This window comes from Lepisma saccharinum, chromosome 15, assembly GCF_977018435.1.
Source record: "Lepisma saccharinum chromosome 15, izLepSacc3.1, whole genome shotgun sequence".
NCBI classification, from domain to species: Eukaryota; Metazoa; Arthropoda; class Insecta; order Zygentoma; family Lepismatidae; genus Lepisma; species Lepisma saccharinum.
In genome coordinates this window covers 9699956-9724649 of record NC_139243.1, presented here as the reverse complement: position 1 = coordinate 9724649, position 24694 = coordinate 9699956, and the positions used below count along the sequence as shown (strand labels likewise).

General features: G+C 37.1%; 2 protein-coding genes across 2 annotated transcripts in view; one reads left to right on the top strand and one right to left on the bottom strand.

Moving 5' to 3' along the window:
- Positions 1-284: 284 nt before the first annotated feature.
- On the bottom strand, positions 285-23214 carry Dnai2 (dynein, axonemal, intermediate chain 2). The gene is made up of 11 exons (XM_083136334.1): positions 23072-23214; positions 22074-22268; positions 18343-18504; positions 15901-16156; positions 12814-13067; positions 9704-9860; positions 9392-9584; positions 8483-8618; positions 5996-6142; positions 2557-2733; positions 285-629 (listed from the first exon to the last, which is right to left on the bottom strand). Exons 2-11 carry the CDS (start codon positions 22257-22259, stop codon positions 462-464), a joined length of 1836 nt encoding a protein of 611 aa, XP_082992460.1. The 5' UTR covers positions 22260-22268; positions 23072-23214; the 3' UTR covers positions 285-461.
- A 336-nt stretch (positions 23215-23550) lies between these two features.
- Positions 23551-24694, top strand: part of LOC145999568 (AP-5 complex subunit zeta-1-like) — a 40097-nt gene continuing 38953 nt past the window's right edge. The window contains exon 1 of the mRNA XM_083136584.1: positions 23551-23765. Within this exon, the coding sequence (XP_082992710.1) occupies positions 23731-23765 (35 nt within the window). The 5' untranslated portion in view covers positions 23551-23730. The remainder of the gene's footprint in view (positions 23766-24694) is intronic.

Sequence of the window (24694 nt, the reverse complement as noted above, 5' to 3'; positions counted from 1 at the left end):
CATTGATTAATTGTGGGAGTGACTGGTTTTGCCGTCATTCTGTAGAATGATACGATTTTTGCAGACTAACGAGGCTTTGGCATCTGGACCAATGGTCAGATAATTCTCTGTAGGGATGTGTGTGTTGTCCTGTGTTTTGTCTTTATATGTGCCGAGTGTCCCTTTACAGCCTCAGCAGATAAAGAACATTATAATCCTCAGACATATTTATTTTAGCTATGATAAGGGCATGGGCCCTGTATAATGTGATGGGTTGTGATGACCAAGTTCTCATGCACACAGAATTTTCAATTCAATCAATTGTAACAAGGATTTTATTCAACAAAAGCAAAAATGAAACACAAAACTCAAAATGTTAACACTGTTGGTATTTCTTTCATTATAGTTTCATTTCATGAAATTTCCGAAGACGTTAACTTGAAATTAATCTGTAATCTTTTGCACCTTTATTTGCCTCCCGATTAGTCAGGCTTTTTCTCCTCTTCGCCCGTAGCTGCATCCGGCTCTGTCTTTGTGGGTGGAGGTGCTTTGGTTGCAGCTTCTCTCGCTGCTTTTTCTGCCTTTTCCGTTGCCTCAATTTCCTCCAGAGTTGGTCCTGAATCGGGAGGTAGGCCTTTCGCACGCAAGTCCTGTCAGAGAGACAAAATTATAATTACTGACTGGTGGCTGGGAAAAAAAGATTCAAAGAAGCAACAAACTTTAGACAACCACGTGGAAGGTTTCAATGACATTTTAATTTCACTTCTGTGGTTCTGCAATTCTTCATGAATCTTGATCTTAACCCTAACTAACTCTGTAGCCTTCTTAAACCCGAAGGTTTGTGGCTGCAACAACACAGGCCTGCTGTCTGTCCCTATCCTGAGCAAGATCCATCCACTCTTTTTCCATCCCTACCAATTTCCGTTAGGTCCATCTCTCCATCTTCGTCTTAACCTTAGAACATAAAACCTTCGTAAATTTTCTGAAACAACACAGACAATGTAGTTGTCCAGAATAAACCGCACTTGCTCGCACATCCACCACCCTAATGCCTTCCTAGCTTCCTAAAAGGAGGTCCGTAACAGTCATCTACGCTGTTTGTGTGCGTGTCATAATTTTTACGAGGGTTTTGTGATGTTTCTTTTGTAGGATGTGAACTTACATTTTTTTAACATTAAATCTTAACTTTCTTTAGAAATTTATTTGATACAGCTGCATATAGAAAACGTGTATTATTTACACTGAAAGTAATGGAAGAAGGTGTTTCTAAAATGTAAAGTGCTGTTTTGTTCTGGAAAAAAATAATGAAAATTTATTTTTTTTAATCTAAGAGCTAAAAATTATGCCCGTACATATTGGTAGCAGGTAGAACACATGTAGTTTGGAGAGTTTTAAGGCAACTATTAATTTTTCTGTCCGGTGTGCAATCTATTTTGCTGCCTCTCTGGCATAGACAGGTGTGAGATTCGTCACAATCCAAAAACTGCACAGAAAAATTAATAGGTGATTCGAATAGATCACCTCTCTCTCCGTGTATCCACCAAATGGATATGTTTAGAACAGGGTGTCTACCAGTCTGAAAATGTCAGGGAAATTTACTGTTTCTGGAAAAATTAATGTTTTTGTAGTAGTGCACTCAAAGTAGGCTTTTGAACAAGGGAAAAAATAACAAGTAGGGAAGTTTAAAATTTGTTAGACAAACTTTATTTAATTAGGCACATACAGAAAATTTACTACGTAGAACAGTTAGCAAAAAATGCAGGCTCGACCAGGACTTGAACCGGGGTCTTTGGCATTCCGTGTCATTGCTCTACCACTGACCTACCAAGCCAGCCTGGCTTTGCCTGATTTTTCACTTCCACTGTTATACCTGTGTGAAATTGTCTCTGCCAGTGCTACCACAATAGGATCTGTTGCCTTTGAAACACAGTAGACATTGACGTTTCGTCTTTCTCCCGGTGTAGAGATGTTACTTCATTAAATTAGGTACACAGGAGATGTACTACATAGAACTGTTACCACTGAGCTGCCAGCTCGGTAGCTCAGTGGTAGAGCAATGGCACAGAATGACAGAGACCTGGGTTTGAGTCCTAGCCAAGCCTGCATTTTTCGCTAACAGTTTTACGTAAACTATACTTTAGTTCGGAATGGGGCCATGTTTTGAACTATTTTTGTGTAAAAGTCTACACATATTGGTATTTGTCATTTACTTGTAATTTGTCGGGTGGACTTGTTGATAGATATTTCTGATAGATCACATATATTACTAAAAGAATTAATTGTTACATAGCAAGTATCACATAGAAGCTCACTTCTCCTCACCTTAGAACATCAATTACTGTTGAGTTTCCCTTCTCGTTATTACCTTTAAAGTGTGAAATGTTAAAACTAAAACTTAAATGTTCTAAAACCTGGTTAAGTGAAATTCTCAAATATTGCACTTTTCTTCCAGACATGTTTGTATGCACTAATTGCTGTAATGATTTTGTCTGGGTAACCTGGAATTTTGTTTTTACGAAATTATAGACATCCTGTTAGATTCAATGCAAGATTTTGGTAAATTTACAAGTATCTCACCTCTTGGACAGACTTAAAGAATTCCCTTTCAGCCTGTTTATAAAGTTCCTCAACTTGCACGAGATCTAGTTCGGATTTTTCATCCTCTTTCTTCTCTGCTCCTTTGGCCTTCTTCAGTTTGATCTCCCTGGCTCGTCCTTCCAAGATCTTCTCCCTACGAGCTTCTCTTTCAAACATCTGTCATGAAAAGGAAAGGACCAAACTCTTAAGTAAAACATTTGAAAGTAAATGTGTCGAACAAAAAATGGAGAGAGAGGCTGTAGTAGATTACCAGCATTAGAACATATAGTAATTTAATGTTATGCCAAATCTTGCACCTTTATATATATATATATATATATATATATATATATATATATATATATATATATGTATGTATACCTCTGCGATGAGTACCCTTACTTTGCAGAACAACTGTATTAAATCTATTTGTAATGCTTAGAGGCATACATATTTCGTTTTTGACAAAAACACTAAATGTGAAATAACACATTCTAATGTTAATTTTTAATGTTTCTGAAAGGTGACAGGTGCATTTTACTACCCTGTTTTGTCACGAAATGATGCGAAATGAACTGCAAAATGCAAAATACAGAGGTTGTTTCCGATCTATGGTGACGATTTCAAACTGCACCTACCGTAAGAGAAACCATGTTGCTACCATCGAGAGTGTTTTATTTGGTGTCCCTGCATCTTGGCAATTGCCCGACAGCGAAGTTTCCACTGTAGGAGACTGGCACGAAGTGTAGTCATGTCCAGCCTCAACGACTCCTCCTGATAGGCTTTCCATAGCCCTTCAATGATGCGGGATCTCCTTTGAGACAAGGCTCATTTCAGTAGGCCAAAGGTGCAAAAGTCCATTGGTGAGGCATCAGGTGACTTCACTGGAATGTGTGTGAAAGGAATGGCACGAATTCCAGTTTTGTCTGCCATTTGCTGGAGGAAGAAATGGGTTGAGCGAGATGTGTGACTTAACACCTTGTCTTGAGCTTATGAACATGCCCCTTGCATCACCATAGATCGGAAACAACTTCTGTAGACTTAAACACCTAATTTAGAGTTTATTTACCGACGTTACACTTTCTGAAGTTTCAATTATCCTGTGAGTTATGCAATTCATGGAAAATTGATTAATTCTGCTGTAAATATTTGAGAAGCAAAAATGGACCCCTTTATATAGCAATAAACTTAATACTTTGGTAACTACATAAATGTGCTATTAGATGGGATATGTTTATTTTGTGTAATAAGTGCAGTTTTTAAATCAAATTTAGGATTATATTCACAATTTTAAAACCAAAATGTCATTTCATATACCGCTATAATAGCAAAAATTTATTTTATTCACAGCTTTTGAACCCGAAATTTACTCTGTTTTTGCACCGAAATTTTGCTTTTTTATTTACCAAACATATGTGCCTCTAGTAATGCTCCATAACCTGATAAAGTTTGGGAATTTCATGAAAATAACACCTGACCTTCATGGCGGAGTGGTTGCTAAAGCATTCTATGATGGCAGGGGAGTTTCTGAATATCCCTTCACCAATTTCATCATATTGCCATTCATCCTCATCATTGCGATTAGCCACAAGTGGCAGAAAAGTGACACTAAGGAACAAAAATCAAATCAAATAAAAAATACAGATAAACTGATCTGAAAACTCTGCTGATAGTGATGCGTCATAATCTACCAGTTGACATAAATTGTATTTTCTCCATGAAGAACATGAATAGTCCATTCACATCTGTAACATAAGATACCAGGTGCCTACAGTAGGTTTAGCTTACAAAATTGGAACTGTATATTCAGAGATTTACTTTACAATGTTCCCAATTCCTAAGCTACAAAAAAGTGTTTAGAAATTGTTGGTATCCACTTTGGGTTATAACTAGAGCCCAGATCTTTAGGTGCCAAAAAGAACCAAAATTGGTTCATGTTTAGGTGTAAATAGAATCAAGAAAACCTCAAGTACATTCATGTGTATCTTAGTTTTGTATGCGGAGAATGCCCTCTCCACGTCAACAGACACTAAGGGGACAAACGTCAGAAAAATCCTGTCCCTTAATGATAATCCATCACCACTTACCAACTGGTAATAATATGTCCTGATTTTTGGTTAAACTCTGTTCCACTTTGTGATGAACAAATCGTTGAAGACTGTTCTTGGTTTCTGCGAAGATCCACCATTCTTCAGAGGCTGGTAGTTCTCCTTCCTTCAGTTGCTTTATGGATGCACAAATTAGTTTACAGGTGTGAACACCAATCAAACCCCCTTTTTGTAGAATTTCCCTCCCACAAGGCAAAAAATTCCCATTTCTTCCAAAAATTCCCACTACAGAACGTCACATGTAATCGTACATTTTTACTTTAACTCGCTCACTGCAACCATGTTTAAAGGGCAGAATAGGTGCAAATTATGGGGAATAATGCACCACAGAATGGATCTATATGGCAATATACATGGGTTAAGTCTTAAGTCATGGCAACTATTTTTTTTCTCACGAACAGGGGACAACACTAAAAATCTAAGATCTTCGTTTGAAAGTGTATGGAATGTACTTTCGAAAGAAGCCACCAGATGTTGTATGTGAATAAAGGTGGGGTAATAAACATGCACCCAAGTTCAGTCGGTGAGTGACAGCGTTCGAAAATGGAGGTCGTGAAGGAGGAGCAACGTTCGTACATTAAAATAGGAGTTATCTGCGGCAGAAATGCACGGGAATGCCATACAGAGCTACGGGAAGCACTGGGTGTGCATGCCATGCCCTATCAAACAGTGAATAACCTGGGTGAATACTCTGAAGGTTGTTAAACAGTGTAGTCTTGTGTACTTGTTGTTCATCCCATAATAAAATATTGTTGTCCAATGTCCTGTGTTCTGCCTCTTCCCTACGAGAGTCTCCTGCACCAGACTTCATCTGGTGGCTTCATCCGAAGGTTCATTTCATACACTTTCAAACATATATCTTAGATTTTTCGTATTGTCCCCTGTTCGCGACAAAAAAATTGTTTCCATGACTTATGACTTAACCCACGTATAACACTCCATATATGGAAGCACCCAACATTATTTCTTTTTGTAGGTGCAGCACCTAAATGTCCAGGCTCTAGTTATAACTTTCAGGAAGCTAATGTTTAGCAGGGAGGGGAAAATATGCAGTGCTAATTTGTACGCTTGTGAAAAATACAATTTTAAATATCAGGAGTGACTTACTTTTACTTACAATTTTTGAACAAGAACCCAATTAGACTATCGGTGATTAAATTTGAATGAAGTTGTTCATTTGCTCAGTTCTGTGTAAAATGTATGGGGAAATAAAACACAAAAGCAGTTAACGTTATCTATACATCGTGTGACTGGTTATATTCACAATGTTGACAGGTGAAATAAGGTTGAAAGAACTGTGCATGCATTTGTAGAGGGATCGAGGCACTTACAGCTTGCAGTAATGTTTTTTCTTGTCTAGTTGCCGTTGACATATTCTCGGAATATTCCACCAGATATGTTGTTCCAATTTCATTTCCAACAGCCACGAGCTGTCCTCCGTCGTGTGCCCTTATGGCTCTCAGTGGATCATCACAAAGCTGAAAGACGAATGCAAGAAGACTTTTTATCTTCATCAAGACTACAGTCGGGCAGAATTAACTTGAGACAAATGGCTGCCGGTGCAGCTGCAGGAGTACCAACCTACAGCGAACGCTTGACTCTCACGTGAATCACGGGCAATCAGCTGACAACGGGAGATGGGAGATTTGAAAAATTGTACATTGTGTAACGGAAATATCACTGTATTAAGAGGACATGCTAAGAAAATTATAAGCATTATAAGTATTCTAACACAATAAATGGATAAACAGTTTATTCTTTACCTTTAATTCGTAATTTGGAAACACTGCCACTTCGCTTGCTTCACCAGTCACTGCATGTGAGTCCTTTCAACAGTTGGTAACATTTCGCGTGCCCGAACATTAGAGTTTCCATTGGCCCGTTACAGCGGGAAGTCCCCCCTCTAGCCAATTCGAGCGCAGTTGCATCACTCACAGAGCAGCCATTTCTCTCAAGTTAATTCTGCCGGACTGTAGTTATATGTATATGCAATATCAAATACATTTTTTTTTTAAAATTTGCAAATTTCTCTCTCTGCCTGACACTATAGCCCAGGACTCTGTCAATAACCACTATTTACTGACATCTTTAACATCATTCATCCATCCATCTCACTTAAATTAATAAATTTAAATAAACTTGGTGTAGTCTCATACAAAGTGCTTCAGATATGGCTTGGTGATAGGCTTTGAACTGTTTGAATTAAGTGCCATAAAAAAAAAAAAGATGACTGCATTAAAAAGCTTATTTACATGGAGAATCAAGAATGAATGAATGTATTAAATTTTTTTTTTGTGCTTTAGCATACATTTTGCACCCTTCAAAGTATAACGGTAATGCTGTTGAGCTTTGTTTCCATGTTAATAAATGCTGACCAAGGTAAAATTTATTGTGAATCTTCGTCTGAAGAAGACCCTGTTAGAGGGTGGAAACATTACGTTTTTAGTGATTATTTTTATTACAATAAATTTTGCTGTGGTCAGCATTTTAGTGTTTTATTACCTTCAAAGTATGCAAGGAAAAATCCCCTTTCCTGAAATTTTAAAAAAATTGTTGTAAAAAGCCCTTGAAAATGGTTAAAAGAGCAGGGTTGTAAAGGCACGTCCACAAGATATGCACAACACATCATAAAGGTTAAAAATTTGCCTCAAGACACAGTGTAAAAGGCCCGTACTTCTCGAAAGCTCAAAACTTTACTTAAAACTCTGTCAACACCTCCCAATATGGATGGCAAGAAGTTTGGAAGTTGAAGTTTGTCCGAGGACATTGAAATTGGCACATTCAAGAAGGATGTGCCGAACATTTTTCAACATTACACACGCACAGCACAGCAGAGGGTCCAGCTCTTGCAGGAAATGACGATATGTGAGATGACTTGTGTCCCATGCAAAGCAGAGTATAAATAGACCTCGTCTCGATGGTAGGAATGGTACGGGGAATGCCATGCACCAATGGTGGGCTTGAAGCGTGAAGCTTGTTCCTTGCTATCTCTTCCCTCTCCTTATGCGATGTGTCTAGAAGGAAAGAATGGAACAAATCCTGCAGGTCCCTGACTGGCAGAGATGAATAATGAAGAGGTCCACAGGGGACCATACATGAAGAAACGTTCATACTTTACCCAAGGTTAAAATCTAGAACCCCTGACATGGCAATGATTTATGCCGACCATCCTTAAGGTCTGTTTGAATTCGAAGATATTCAGAGAACAATTTGATATATAATGTGATTAAATCCTTATGTCATCAGGGGTAAAGGCAAAGATATGTTGCGCACTGCAAAAATTAATATTTGCCAGACTAGTGTTTCGTAAGGTACAAGTGTAATACATAAATAAAGCTATTTCTTCTCCCCCCTCTCTCTCTCCCATCTCCCTCTTCCTCCCTCTCTCCTCTCTCTTCCTCTCTCTCTCTTCCTCTCTCTCTCTCTCTCTCTCTCTCTCTCTCTCTCTCTCTCTCTCTCTCTCTCTCTCTCTCTCTCTCTCTCTCTCTCTCTCTCTCTCTCTCTCTCTCTCCCTCCCTCCCTCCCTGCCCCTCTGCCATAAAAATCATTAATATGTACTTAAAATTTTGAACTTTGTTATATATTGCACCAAGAACCTAATCGGTTATATTTTAATTTCATATCTGCCAACCTTTGTGGTAAAATGGTTAGCATAGCATTCTATGACACCAGTGGTCCTGGATTCGAATACATGGGTGTTCATTGTGAGTGTCCATTCATCATATCATCACTCATCATGATTAGCTGAAAGTAACAGAAAAGCGACAAAGAAACAAAAAATAATAATAATATGTTTCTCTTAGACTGTACACACACACCTTGATACTAAGAACTGGTTCATCTTGTTGCTGAAGAATATCCCATGCATCAAGAATTCCATCTGTTCTTGTTACAAAGTATGTTGAGAATCGAGTTGGACTCCACAGTCCATCTGTCAGCCTCGTGCGGTGGAATCTGTAATGGAATGAGTGTTCGAAAATGTATCTTTCAATTGACTTTACTTTTTCTACTGTAAATTTTGAAAGACTTTACAACTTTCGGAGGAAAAGTTCATGAGGTAAGTAGTTAGTAATTGTGAAGCATTTTAGAGTTTGTTTTTGTATGTAGTACTAACATTTCTGGTGTGCATTTTATTGCTTTTTTTTAATGTACTCTCTTTGTGCTGATAACAACTTCTGTGGCTAATATGACAATAAAAATATTGTCATATTAACCCGGGATCGGTCACGTCAAGGGTGAGCGCCGCACTTGCTTTTCAGGCATATTTCACCGTATTTTAATTTTTTTTAAATTTACTTTTTTGTACTTGTAATGATCTGTTTATTATAATCATTCTTATTCATTACATTTTTGTTTCAAAATGTTTACTTGTTTTCACACAGTGTAGTAGACATCATCGAAGCCAACAAGTCTCAGCGTTAACAAATAGTGCATGTGCCTCTGAGGAAGTTCCATCTGATCTCCAGAAATCTGATATTTTATAAAATCACTGTGACACTATTAGAATTTTCTATTAACACGAAAAGAACATATAGGTACGAAAACTCACTAGAAACAGGATAGACCTATTGACTAAATAATGCACAAATGTAAATAAAAATATATAATGTAATCGGTTGCACGTGAGCAATGCGCTCACTCTGACAACACTATTTCCACAACAATAGTGGTACAGCTAAAATTGTCAGCTTAAACGTCCATATTGAGAAATGCCATTAGAGTATTACCTTGTCCACATTATAGATGACTCCCGAGTGTCTTCCGCCCATATGCGTGTTGTCCAGTCGCCCACCGTAAGAAAGTTCTTCACGTATCCAGCATTTCTACTCAGTGCATAAACAGGGCTGAGATGAGCAAGAAATTGATATCCCAGTTTCTCATATGGCGTTTTCCCTTTCCGGTTGCATGAAAAAACTATACCTGTAATACATAAATTAATCTGCAGTCAAATTTCATGAATACATTATGTAACAAGAATCTGCATGGTAAATTGTACCAACAAAGACTAAACAAATCTGTCCACTTGGGATTTGACTTACCACGCTCAGTTCCGGTCATGAACCTTGTCGGAATTGTCGGTTCATATTCTAAACATGTCGCTCCCATGGCACGAGACATTAACTGATCACCTTTAGATGGATCTAAAATTAATGAGTCAGTTGGCTCTTCAATTTTCCTCATATCCCACCATTTTATCTGTAAAACACAAATACCTTATTTAATGATGCGTGCATTAGGAGTACGCTACATTAAAAATACAATTATAACAAAAGATAAGGTAAAGTTACTCCCTGTGCCTCGGAACATGCTGTGAAGGCATATGAGGGGATGTAGAGTTATGGCCCCACTCATTCCCAATCTCAGCCATTTTGTGGAGATGAGGTGTTTTTATGTTATACTAACACATCCATACTGAAAACTAACATAGATATATGCTTGTGTTGTTATATATAATTTACTGTGAAGCTAGCTGCGGGACGGCGTAGGTTCGAATCCGGCTCTGGTCGGAATTATTCGGCCTACGTATAGGACCGGTGGCAACCCACCATCGTGAGGAAATTGGGAAGCTTCGAATGAGTAAGCGTAATCTGGTCCCGGAAACCTACTATAATGGCTGGGGATACATCGGGCTGACCCCCCGACTATTCCAATACTGGTTGCAGATCTCCACGCTTAGAGGTGACGAAGGAAAGCGTGGGAGGGAGACCGGCAGTCGGTAGGTAAGCCAAGGCCCTTCAGGGCTGTTGCGGAAAGGATTATTATTAAATACAAATTATTTATGTAAAGTAGAAATTTTTACCACTTTCTTGAACAAATGGTATCACTTTTTTTCAGTTTACCTTCAGGATGTAAGCTAAGACTCTTTTGAGAAGGTGCCCAAATGTCAGCCTCACTTCCACGTAGTACACCCTTGTCACTGCAATGTTGCAGGCCAAAAATACTCTGCCACCTGAACATGCAATCATTATATGGCTGCATGTTGTCTTGTGTTTGATCCTTATATGTGCCGAGTGCTTTTACAGTCTCAGCTTTTAATCTAGGTAACGAGAATTTAGTTCTCAAGAGACTGTGTTGTGTTTAGTTATAGTAAGGGGCTGGGCCCTACACAATGTAATGGAGCAAATAACCCAAGGGTTGATGAACCAAAAAAATAATAATCAATCAAGTAGTAGCAACACTTTCTAGAGTACTTAGTTTTATACATTTCAGGGGATTTAGTCTCTGCATAACAGCATTTGTTTATTATTATTATTAGAGAGAGATAACCATTTGGATAAGGATACTACCTGTAATAATGTTTTATTTCTGCTACAGATAAACAGACAAACCACAAGCAATATACATCAGTTATCATCCCTGGTGGCTGACAAAAGACAGAGAATAGCTTCTATTTTCATTGATGAGCTCAGTGGCGTGCCTAGGATTTTCGAAAGGGAGGAGTTATATGTACGTTTTAAGTAGTAAGTCCTCATTTTGCCATTTTTTCCTACCTTTCGTGTTCTTTTTTTTAGGAATTCTGGGACAAAAAGGGGGGATTATGACCCCCACCAACCCCCCTTGGGCATGCCACTGGATGAGAGATTATATTTTCAGTATGTGCCAACCTAACATGTTTGGAAACAAATGCTGCAAAAACTGTGATCTTAACAGGAGAAAGTAGTTTCTAAAATTGATTTTGACTCGCTTTACCATGGTTTAGAAACCGCTATTGGGACAATCTAAGACCAACTTCATTGGTCAAGCAACGTAAATCCAACCTTTTTCACACAAAAACTCCTGATTACATGGGTATTAGAGGCAGGTCCATAGCTAGAATTGATCTCCAGGGGGGGCTCACGGGTTATCGGCTTTGTAAACCAAGTCCAATTTTCAAAAGTTTAACAGTATTAAAATAAGGTAAATTATGTGGGGGAAGGGTCATTAAGTTATATGAAATTTAGAAATATCATACAAATACTACATTTTTCTATATCTTTTAAAACATCATGTTTTTTAAGTGTTGACTGCTACTGAAATCATCCCTTACTACACACTCCATACTACTTTTGATGATACAGATATTTATATCACACAAGAAAAAATGCACAATATTCAATCATAGTACCTACAGTACATTCCACCCCCGGCGGAAAAAATGAAACTCCCCTTCGTTCTGAAAACTTGGGAGCTGTTGACCTTTGACGCAGATGAAGAGGGAATTTGCATGATGTCATCAAAGTCACAGATTTCTGTCTAAACGGGAGGTTGCAACAGGGGCAGCGAAGGTACAGATAAAGGAAAGAACCTTCTAAATACTTGCCGCTACTTATACTTCTTCTTACAAATAAGATGAAGAAATGTGTTAGCTGTTGTTCATGTTCTGTGTATTTATCCTTCACCAAAGTTGTGAGCAAAATATCATCTGCTGTCTATATTTTCACTCTTCACTGCAAACAAATTACAGAAAATAGTTTCGCCTAATGTCAAGGGGGCTGAAGGCAGTGTCGGGGGGGGGGGGGGGGGGGGGGCTGACAGCAGCTCCAGGAAGGGCTCAGCCCCCCTGGCCTCTACCTGGCTACGGGCCTGATTAGAGGCCAAGTGAATCGCAGAGCTGTTCTATGCAGGGCCCTTGGAATCAGAACCAGATCTCCCGCAGGCTAGTCAGACACTACCAACTGGACACCACTGCAGCTCTTAATCATTAGATAGTAGTTAATAATAATCGGCATTTTTCCAATATTATGACTCTCCTTGTGGACACCCACCCATACCCTTCATTATTAAGGTTCGGCTGGACCTTTGGCTGATGAAACTCGAAAACTGTGATATTCCTAAATCTGAAAGATTGTATCTGCTTAAAATTCCTTCTACGTAGAGCATTCACGTGAATTGTCGTGTAGTTTGCTTCCGCTTAATAGGCTTGTGTAGCCACAAAACTATTGTAACTATCTAGACAACAGCAAAAATAAACCACATGATGATTCACATGAATGCCTTAGAAGGAATTTTAAGCAGATACTTTAGATTTTGGAATATTGCAGGGTTTTTTTCTCGAAAAGAGGAAATTTCTGAAATGGACACGCTCCGATCAGCCAGTCTTGAGACACAAATTACTTAGAAATATCGTTGACTGACTCTTGAACCAGTACGAGAAATAGAAGGTACTTACTACTCCGTCCGAACTGCCAGAGAAGAATTCCGTTCCAGTTTTGGAAGCGATCCACAGGACTTTATACACAGGGTCCCTGTGAGCTGCTGCTACAGGGCTGATCTCAACTGGATCCGAACCCCTCCTCATATCCCAGCATGCAACCAGGCCATCGTACTGTCCACCCACCAGGATGTGAGTATCCTTTGGATTATATTCAATACTAACCAGAGAACAATTTGGCGTTATTGTAAATTCCGGTTTGTTTGGATTATCTGAAAATGGATACAAATTTGAGTTCAAGTTTCAGTTAAATTTTGTAACACAATTGGATGAAAAACTTCATGTATTTTCATGTGACTTAGAACCTCAGGTGTTATAGAGGGTCCACAAAAAAGAGAACCTTCAGCCAAAAGCCTTCGTGCTTGTTCCCCTCCATCCGTTCAACTTGGGCCATAAGGAAGTCTGCTCCTTTCTGCCCCTCCCCTTCACTTGCAAGTACAATACACAAGACGCATGGTTCTGCACATGTCAATGTTTGGAAGTAGTGAGTTACTTGTTACACAGTTACAAGAAAAGGTTACATTTTCAAGTAATGTAAGTGTAATTAGTTCCTTTTTGAAATGAGTAACAGTAACTTGGTTACTTTTGTAGCTGAGTTAACAGTTGCTTGTTCTATACATTTCGACAGTTATGAACAATATTATGATACAGTAAATAAGATAGAAGCAATTTTTTTATCTTCAAGCATAGCGGTTTACTTTGAATTTTCTTGCTTCTATATTTTCCTATTTAAACTATGAGGTTTATTAATGAAAATTAATGTTAATTTTATGATTGTCTCAGTAAAAGTATGTTTTGAAAGTAAGGGTAGCAGTAACTTCCTAATTGCCATCACTGAAATTTTGAGGTTCCTGGCAGGGATCAAACCCAGGACCATTCTTATCAAAGGTAAGGGTGTTAACATTTAGCTACTCAGTAGCTAATATTTTTGTTATGTCAACATGTCACTAGTGACTTCATTTGCTTGTGGAAAGGATCTGCAACATTACATCAACATACTTATGAAATGTTAGTGAATTTTATGGTTCAAAGAGTGTTGAGTTTCACTCACGGTGCGAAATCCTGGGGGGACGGGGGATTTCACCCACCAACAATCTTGGCCTGAAAAATCCCCCCCACCAAAAAAATCCAGGTGGAGAGTTTTTGTTATAACAAAGAAAAGATAAGCAATAACTTTTAATTTCAAATATACTTTACTAAGAATAATATCGAAAACACACACAAATTAGTGTAGTTATGAGTACTGAATGCATTCAGTTAACAAATCTACATCAATACGCACAATAAAAGTAAAACAAGAATGCAAAACAATAGTAACTATGAAATCTAATTGATTTATGTTAACATAAAGCACAAACTTAACAAAAAGTTACACATAATAAAACCACTTGAACTATTTCATAATTTATTAACATTTTTAACTAGTTGGTAAAGAAATTAGCTTCTTTGCAATATCTGATAAATATAAAAGTAACAAATTAATTTCCTTTATGTAATTAATAACAATAGTATTAATAATAATAATATATTTTTAATTGAGTACTGAAGACTAAAATTGGTAAACGCTGTAAGTGCCACAATAATTCAAACACCGTTTTACACGTTAAACTGTGAAATGTGCCATGCTTTATAATGTGGTACAATGTAAACGTGAAATGTGGCTGGTAGCCCTCTAAGTAGTTCAAAGGCCATGTAAAGAGGTCACTAGTGTGCACGTTCTTATGGGCTGATGTGCAGAACAATGCAATTTCCCAACACTTTTGCTTTTGGCACTTACAATGTTTACCACTTTTAGTCCTCAATTTATTTTTACTTTTATTAACATTACAAATATGTATATCGTATAATATACACATATGTTTGTGGGGGAGGGGGTTTGAAGATGGATAACTTTCTCTCCCTCCACCAGATTTCAATGATTTCGCACCCTGGTTTCACTCACTAGAATGAGTTACTACAAGTCCCTTGTATGCCATATGCTATTTCAGCAATAAACATGTATTTAATTTGTCTCTGTGATGATGTTAATGGACCATACTACAATGAAAGTTATCCTGGTTAAGGTATGGATGTATGTTTTTTTCCATCCTCCTCATAATGTTAACAAAGAGGCACTGGTGTATGAAGGGAGGGAGCTGATGTGGCTGCTGCCCCTCCCGAAATTTTCAAATGAAAGCAGTAAAGAACTTTTTCTCAAACCAAAATGGTGAATGCAAATCCTCCAATTAGCATTTTTGCCTTTCAACAACTTTTAAAATGACGGTTAAAATAGTAATTACGAAATGTTTTTATTGTGTGTTCTCCCTCTTACAATACAGTTACGTAATATCCACCTTTACAATTTTAGCCCCCCCCCTCTGAAAAAAATCCTTCATATGCAATGCCTAGAGGTGTTGAAAAATGATACAAAACAAAATAGAAACTACCATACATTTTGAACTATTTATAAGAGATCAAGTAAGCGACAGTACAGTTATTAGTCAGGGTAGGGAAGGGCCGATGTGAAATTTTGGCCAATACCGAGAAAGTACCGATGTAAAATTTACCGATACCGATATTCTACCAATTCGATATAAAATTCCAAATGGTCCTTGAAGAACCTAAATAGTTCATTGACCTCCTTAGTAAATGTTTGTTTCCAGGTGACTGAAATGCAAAAGACATTTATGTTTTTAAAAAGTAGGGCATGAAGATTATAAAAAATATATATATAACAAAGAGGCAGAATTTTGCACTAAATTATAAGACATTTATAGATATATTGGATTGGTAAAATAGTTGGTAATTTTACCGATAAACCAATATCCCATCCCTAAGTTAGGGGAAGTTTTAGAAATCAAAAGAAATCCAGAATGTAATGTCCTCCACAGAAAAACATATGTCTTGATGCTATAAGCATGTTAAAATTCGTTATTAGAAGTAGAGTTATTCAAGGTATTAAAATCTTCATACACATAACAAAATCAACATTTTTTGAGTTAGTAGACACCCTTTCACTGGTGATTCTAGCACTTTTCTTAACTATAGTGTAAGAATATACTGAACCTATATCCCATATATAAGAATTTGGGCTTGTATCAGGTGGTGCTCTCTGGAATTCTAAGATGCAGTGTGCCACAGCAACTTTTGTTCCATCATCTGACCAACTTAAGTGTGTAATCGGCCTCTTCTGAGTACTTGGATCACGGAATACATTTACAGTCTTGGAAGCAAGATGTTCGCTAGTTATTTTCGTTTCATATCCAAAGTATTCTTCATATATGTCAATAGCATTGTTTTGCAATATGCAATGCTCCACAGCCTGTGAATAAAAAGGGAGAGAATAAATAACAGAGTAAATTGTAAGTGGTATATTATCTAGAATATCCAAAGACAAAGTACAAGTAGTGACAAATAATATATGTGATAACACTGAAATATGCCCCAAAAATGCATATTCATGAAGCTGTGTTAGTGAGAAAAGGTTCCAAGAGTATCATGTGGAAATATAATCTTGAAAGACAATAAAAAAATGTATACATAAGTAGGAAAAGATCATTGGAATTACTCGCAAAATGTCTGGAATATTATACAAATGAGTCGGCTCTCAAATGCTTTATCCAATTCATTGTCATCAACATATCAGGATTAAGAGGAATGGGGGCAGCCCTCCCAAGATGTCTGAAAATTAAATGACCATCCTTCTCCGAAATGCTTAACAATCATCAATTAACATAAAAGTAAATGATGATTGTTCCTCTCTGATGTCTAAAGAGATTCTCACTCCTTCATTGTTATCTAAATTAACTAAAGGTAACAATCATCTATTAGGCCTCCCCAATGGCCTTGTAATCAAGGGGTCCCAGGTTTGATACCTGGTGGAGGCACATAGTGGTTCGGATCCCACTTTAAACTGTAGGCCCAGTCCCAATTAACCTTACTGTGCATAAAGTGGACTTAAAGCACCAAATCAATCCAACAATCATCTATTACTTCCCCCATTAACATCTAGAATTACACAATCACCTCCTTCCTTTGAGATTTCAGAAACACAAGAAATAATCAGATAACATGGACTAAATAATGATCTTCCAATCTGCCAATTTTCCTGAAACTAACCCCAAAAATAGGTTGTTATTCTGTCTCTGCTCATTAGTAGCCTCTTTTTATTGTAGCTGTGCTTCACTTGGAGCATTACGTTGTTAGGTTTATGTATTTTATTAATACATGCTAATTTTAATAAATTTATAAAAATGCTTTCTGTTAACAGGAATCCCCTAAAAGCATAGGCTTGGGGGGGGGGGGGGCTCAAGCCCCCCAATGTTAACGATGTGATGGTATAGCCCCCCAAATAATTTGCTTAAGACAATCTAATGTATTACTTTGCTTCTCTTGTAAAGTTTACTCTGAATTGTGCCACATGAACTTAACTTTAAATACACATTTGAAATGTTCTAGACCATGAACGCTGGGGAGCTGAGACCGCTAAACCATAAACTTGGGGGGGGTATAACCAGAGACAGCAAAACACACGACTTATTACTATGTACTAGCGTAAGTATATAATTATAAAAAAAGGTAAAGTGCTCCCCTGTGCTTAGCACCACGCCATGAAGGTAAATAGGGGGTGTGGGGGTAACGCCCCACACTTTCTTGATCCGGTCATGAGTGGGGGTGATGTGATCAGCATCACACCCCTGACCGCCTTTACCCCCCAAGGTTTCCCCCAGGTACCCATGTCATTCGATGCTGGGTGGGTGCCAGGGCCATTTTTACTAAAGAGTTTCAAAAGACGATGTGCATGAACTAGGGGAGTGGATGGGACATTCGGGCTACAAATGGCTCTCACATGACATTCAGAACGAGATTGTTGATATATTAGGGAGATCTGTTTTGGTAGCAGATATTAAAAGTCGGGAATGTGAACAATTGACATTCTGCATTCGAAATGCGAATGAAAATTTTGATATTTTTTAGGAATTCATGGGCTTTTACGAGATTCCGAACACTGAGGCCAAAACTTAAAAAGAGGGAGGGAGTGAGTCATTCATTAATTTATTTCAGTGATCAGAGCCCCCCCCCCAATAATTTTGACAAGTCGGCGCCCCTGCCTAAAAGTAAAGTTAAAAGATAAGAAATAGCAAACCTGTCAGTGGTGGAATAATTAATTTTGTGCTAAGGATTTAGGCACAAATCAATGCTTGCTTCCTCTTTCGTTTCTTTGTTCATTCTTCAATCTCATCATTATGATTTAATTTAGAAAGGTATACAAATGCCCCAAATAGAATCACAAATACACGATGACTATTGAAGTAAATCTTGAAGCTTTCCTGGTGACAAATGATGAAAAGTCTCTCTCTGGCTATCGATCAGGAACAATACAACTCGCCTGGTCGATAGCCCGAGAGAATCTTTTCAACAATGACTATTATTTATTGCATTAAAATTTATACAACAATTGTGAATATGAGACATTTACTGAGGTTCTACCTCAACTACAAAACTTACCGGAGTCAAATGAAGCACAGCATTAATATACATGTCATCCTTCTCCATTTTCTTTCGATACCGAAAGATCTGTTCTGGGTCTGTGGCATTGACATCACGAGGCCATCCACCTTCTGTGTGGTTCATGCCTCGTGGCTCATATTCTGCTCTAACTGTATTTATCTGGAAATATATTAGATCTTTTCACACATGATGATATAAACTAGGGTAAATTCTGTGGTGTGTGAACCTATTAAGGGAGATTTTACACTGAAGTGACAAGACACACACATCATGTGACATCGCAGTGACATGTCACTTGCACTGGGCTGCTTTTGTATAGTGTGAAGTGTGTTGCCTCAGTCTGTTTGTTGTGCATTTGCTGAATGGTTTAGAATGCAGAGGGAACTGACAAGTGAGGTGTGTGCAGTGTGAAGTGTCACTTGTCACATTGGTGTGAAGATCTTATGTCATGTGTCGATTTGGTATGAAATCTACCTAAGGTTGGCATGTTGTGTTGTCACCATGCTGAATGCCACTGCCTGATGAGTAGTTAAGGTGATGGGTTCATATTCATCGGGTCACAAGCTCAAACCCCTCAGCTGGTCAACCAGGTGGAATTTTTTTGTGTTGTTCTATTCAGTTACTGGAGATGAATGCCTTACTACAGGCACTTCATCCAACTTTCTCGTCCATTTGCGTATCCCCGTTGTCCTCTACAAATGCCATCATTTACTTCATTTCCTGAAGTAATATTTATTTTCAAGAACAAAACACCTGTAGCAAAATTAGTGCTTACAATTTTACATTATCAACATTTGCTGACCCTTGCCCAAGAATAAAGACTATTGAATTGAATTGAACATACAATAATTATATTTTATATTCCCTTACTATTTGAGATTTTTTATAAAATTCAATAACTTGTTTACTCAAAGGCTGAATTCCCTGACTTTTCTAGGATTTTCTTGTCAGTGGAAAACAAAAATATGATATTTTTACACCAAATTGTAAACAAATCGAGATATTTTGTCTATGGTGGTCAGTGGCAGTGCCAGGATTAATCATCTGGGGGTGCAGAATAAAATTTAGGGGGTGCGATGTTGAAAATAAAGAAAGCATGAAATATGCATGCATGTTTTAGCAGAGGTGCAACCACGAATTTTTGTCTGGGGGGGAGGCGGCAAGTAAATGTGTCAATAATAATAATAATGACATTATTATTATTATCATTATAGTATCAGTAGTAGTAGTAGCAGCAGCAGCGGTAGTAGTAATAGTAGTAGTCAGTGGCGGCAATTGGGTTCCAAAACCAGGGGGGCAAAGACAGTTTATTTCCCTTTGTAGATAAGTTTTAGCATAGTGTGGGGGCAAAAGTGGCAAAAAGTGGGGGGGGGATATGCATCCAGGTATCGAACTTGGAACCCCTTGATTACAAGGCGACGACGCTACCACTGCGCCATCGAGAAGGCCCTACTAATGGTAGTATCAAAGACATTATTATCCTCGTAAAGCACGCAAGAAGGGGAGAAGTCGGTGCTAAAGCATTTGTGTTTTACAAATATTGAAATATTTTTTCAACCCGTTCAATTTCAAACTAGCTAATAATTGAAAACAAGCACACAAATTATAATTTTGAAAGACAGAAAATGCACGACAAATATAACTATTTTTACACATATGACATGCTTAACTTTCATGTCCAACATATGTTTTACACATATGCAACATGGAGCGACGAAAGAAATAACAAAATACATATGCAAGATGTTAACATTAAATTGTGTAAGTATTTAAAGTTTCTGTAACACATATATATAACATATTAATTAAAAGCATTACATAATCAATTCATCCGTCTCATAACAAATCAACAGCAAAAATGATATAAATCTCTTAAAATGTGCACGCTTCTTTTCATCCAAACAATTGTTCATGCATTTAAGATCAAACTGCTTAGCAGTAACAATCTGAAATACATACTTACAATACTTCCCTCTGGTAAGTTTCAATGCATTGAAGAAAGAGAATGATATTGCTCGCTTCGCTCGCAAGAAAATTTTATATCCAAATTATTGCAAACTGAAAACAATATTAAATTAATACGGCGCCACATTCTCTCTTTTATAACATTTTTATTTAAACTGTTTGCCACACCCTACACCCTGAACTTTTACGAATGTACGAAAAAAAAAATTACGAAATATATTTTTGTATTTGCATATAAAATTTGAAATCAAGGATGGCAATTGCCTTTCTGTGCCTCAACCTTTGCAGGTGCCCTTTGCCTTATGGAAGAAAAAATGAAGAAATACATGGAAAGTAATTACATTTTAAGTATCATTTTGTACTGCTACTCTTAGATTCTGCAAGCCTCTCTTTTTTTATGTCAATGTTTTCCCTTTTGCCCCTTGTCCCCCATAGAATTGATTTCCGACCAAGGTTGGGAGGGGGGCATTACCCCCAGACTGCCCCCCTGTGGTTGCACCACTGGCATACAACTCGCGTTAAAAAATTTCCCAAGCGCGATCTGATGATGTCTTGAAAGCACCTGAAATTATTATTACAGTGCGACTTGGAGAAATGAACAAGAAGTAAGCGGACAATAAAACCGTTTAACAGCAATGTCAAAAAAAAAGAACTTACTGAGCTGTAGGCAAATATAGAAAAACACAAACAGGCCTCTTAAAAGAAAAGAAGAAACAATTCTTAACATCAATACTATCGAAAGGAAAGACAGCGGCCTCTGATCTTTATAGAGACTGCCGACAGTACAGAAAAATATATGAAGCTTCTCTTTCAATGCTTGGCTGTTGTATACATTAACAGCGGTCTCACTACAATACCCAACATTCGGTCACTCATACGTGACTACAACATATGACACATTAATGTTTTCAACATAGGTTTTGAATAGGGGTGCATAAGCACCCCTTCATGCCCCCCTGGCACTGCCCCTGATGGTGGTCTACTTAGGATGCAATTGTTTCATCTCTGCTATCGCCTGATGCCTACATACAACCAATATTGATATATCGAGGGTGTTTTTGGTTCATCTACAAAATTTGGAAACAGGCATGAGAATGCAAACTCCAACAGCCAATGAAACATTATGACAATTTTGCTCAACAAACCACAAGTGCCGTCTGAGTATGAGATAAACAACTTACAATCTAACCTCAGTCACTTGTAGGAGCTGCTTAGAAGTAGTAGCGGATTTCGGTTCCTACTTTTGTTGTTGAAGAGACAAAATTTTTTAATAAAAGTTGAATCAAAGTAGTTGAACAGTTGAATTTATTTTACTTTGTTTCATCTCCATTACAGAACATCTACCTACTCTCATTTCTAAAATCTAGTGTTCTAGTTAGAACACTGGTACTTTCAAATCAAAGTTAGTGTTGCGTGCAATTGTTCTATCTGAAATTTCAATAATTACAGCATAAGTACCTAACCAAACAAGTACTTCTTTTCAGAGAGGCTTCAATATATCAGCCTTTGCAATGATACAAACTTTCAGCACAGTGATGACAAAGGTACAATAAATATAACATGTCAAACTTTATTAAAAATTGGACATAGAACATTTACACTCTCAGGGGACGATTTGTTAATATTTTGGGAACTATTCTTCCTGTACTTCGTACAATTAGAATTGAATTTCATTTTAACATTTTTGTCAATTTTAATATAATAATGATAAGTATAAAAAATGCTATGTAGGCTATATGATGTATAAGAAATAATATACGAACCTCATGTTCAGAATAATCAGTCGAAACTTGAGTGCCTCGATCCAAAGGATCTTTATAAATATAATTACTGAAGAGTGATTCATCTGGTTTACATTCATCCACCTTCTTGGGTATGTCATCGGAAAATGCACACTGTCGACCAAATTCAGATCGAACTTTTGTATAAACATACTGTGCATCATACATTGTGGTAATCTGAAACAAAACATTCAAAAAAATGTTATATATGCATGCATGTTCACAAATGATGAATGACCTTAAAATATATAAGAGATACCTACGGTAGATTCTGTGACAGTTGGATTAATGTTTGCAAGATGTTCCAAAAAGGCTTGACCATTATTGGGAGGATCCCCTACAAACAACTAAAGAGAATATTGTTTATGTCAAAGTGGGTCCAGAAATGCATTATTTTTGATTTGCCAGTATAAGAAAGTGTTGATGACAAGGAACAAGATGTTACTGAAGAAAGAAAAGCCTGCAGAGGAATCATACTACAAAATTACAATAAATTCTGGAGAGGTTATTGATGACAACTGGAAAAGATAAAATTAGAAACAGAAAGTTTGAACTGTTCATGTTTTCACACATCCTTATATGTATATGTCATCCAACATTTCTTCACAATTCTCCTATTTGTTTTCATACAAACTGCACAGTCCCATGCCTTTTAATATGCAAATGACAGATTTTCAGACCCAGGATCACATTTCTTGTCACTGATCATATAACATCCCAAGACTTTGCCAAAACCCTTTTTGGACATCCATTTGTAATAATAAAGATGCTGTTGCCCTCTATCAACAAAATATTATCATAGAGAGCACAGACAATTTGTTTATAAAAATATCGCTTACTTTGTCAAAAATTAAGATACATATGATTATCTTAGCATGCAGTAAACAATGTTGATGTGTAATATAAATACTTTACAGTTACACTAAGTATAAATAATTGTTATACATAAAAAAAAAAAGAAGAAGAAGAATGAATCTTACATTATTGTTGAATATATAAAATTATCTACAGTCTGTTTCCAAGTAGTTTACAAGCTTGAACTGCTGTCCTTTTTCCTAAAACGATAGTACATATTTTAGTTTGAAATCTGTCCCCATATATTGCGTTGTTGACACCTGTTAGCTCTGGTTACCATAGCAACCCAGCAGAAGACTTCGCTATGATGGTGATAGTAGCAATTTTTTGAACTTCTTCTTTGCAAATACTTTTCTCTTGCAAAAATGTTGATGATAAATTATTGTTTTAGTGAATGAAAACTGAACGGAACAAAATAGTACTCTCAGCTATATGTTTTTCTGTCACTTGAGTTGAAGTTGATATTTCGTGGCTTAAATTTGAACAGTTGATATCATTTCTGCAATTCTCTGACTGAATCATTATTTATGATATCTTTGCTCTGAAGAGAACAAATTATTCAGTTTCACTATCACCGTTCAGATTCACTGTATTCTTTCCAAATTATCGGTGGTATTAGTGAAGTAATATCGGTCGTGTAGAAATTAAATAATCGTGTCTTTTACTGATTATTTATTTAATTCATAGTGTTGCCTGAAGTTTTACATGTCATAGGATAATGTAATTCCGTGGGTTGTTATCGGTACTCTATGTTCTATGGTAATACGATATTTCAATCGGCGACATGTCAGGTTGTTGGGCGATTGCAAAACATTACAAGTAAGTATCAAATAACATGAATTTCATGCTTTTTATATACAGAAGAACCTGTATATAATTTATAAATTTAGTGTTCGAATTGTGTACACTTTTTTATACATGTACAGTTACGAAGAAAATAAATGCATACAACGAATATAATTTTATAATTGAAACTTTGACCGTTCTTTATTCTTTACGTGCATGCAACACTTTTAAAAAATAATAAAATCGGAGAACACAGCTTCCAGCAGCTATAATTTACGAGCGCGACAAATTCCGCAATGTAATTTTCGATATACGAGAGCAACCTCTTTCGCCTCGAATTTTTGGTAAAGCTCTTTTTGTCTATTTAGCGATTTCAAACGTTTTCAGATATTGAATACATGCATATTGTGAAACCTTTTGTTTTTCTGTGATACGTTGAAGTTCGATTTTTGCACTGAATACAAATTCGAGCAGGCATCAACATGTAAAGCGACGGAAAAGTTTATTGTCAGTCCCAGTTCATATACAACAACCTACGGAAGGGTAAACGTTCGGTATATCGGAGACACATTAAAATCTGATATTTTGTGTTTCGCATGGTTCGTATTGCGGAACATAGTTCAAGGTGCCATTATGCTTTTTACATGAAAACAAATACAATTTTTCACATTTACAGTGATTTTTTTAATTACTTTCTTAGGTAACACTTTACTATACCGGAGACGGATTTCTTCAAATTTACAGGAAAAAGTACTTACGCAAATCATTTTCTTTAGCGTTGTTGATGTTCGGGAATGTAGTTTTGATCCATTTTAATGCGAATGCATGTGGTTTTCTACGAAAATCTATTTCCGACGTGCTATTGCTGCTGCCGCCATTTGCTTTCTGCACGAGAGCACAATACACGCTATTGCTGCTGCTACAAGATGACGTGTCGAGGATGCATCGTGAAATTGTTGCCG

Bases quoted from the DNA above. Each gene is read 5' to 3' on its own strand.
- Dnai2 (XM_083136334.1), bottom strand. From the start codon at position 22,259: ATGTATGATGCACAGTATGTTTATACAAAAGTTCGATCTGAATTTGGT. The intron at 18,505-22,073 runs GTTCGTATATTA...ATATATTTCCAG, and splicing joins CTGATTATTCTGAACATGAG to ATAAATACAGTTAGAGCAGA. The intron at 630-2,556 runs GTGAGATACTTG...TCTCTCTGACAG, and splicing joins TCTTTAAGTCTGTCCAAGAG to GACTTGCGTGCGAAAGGCCT.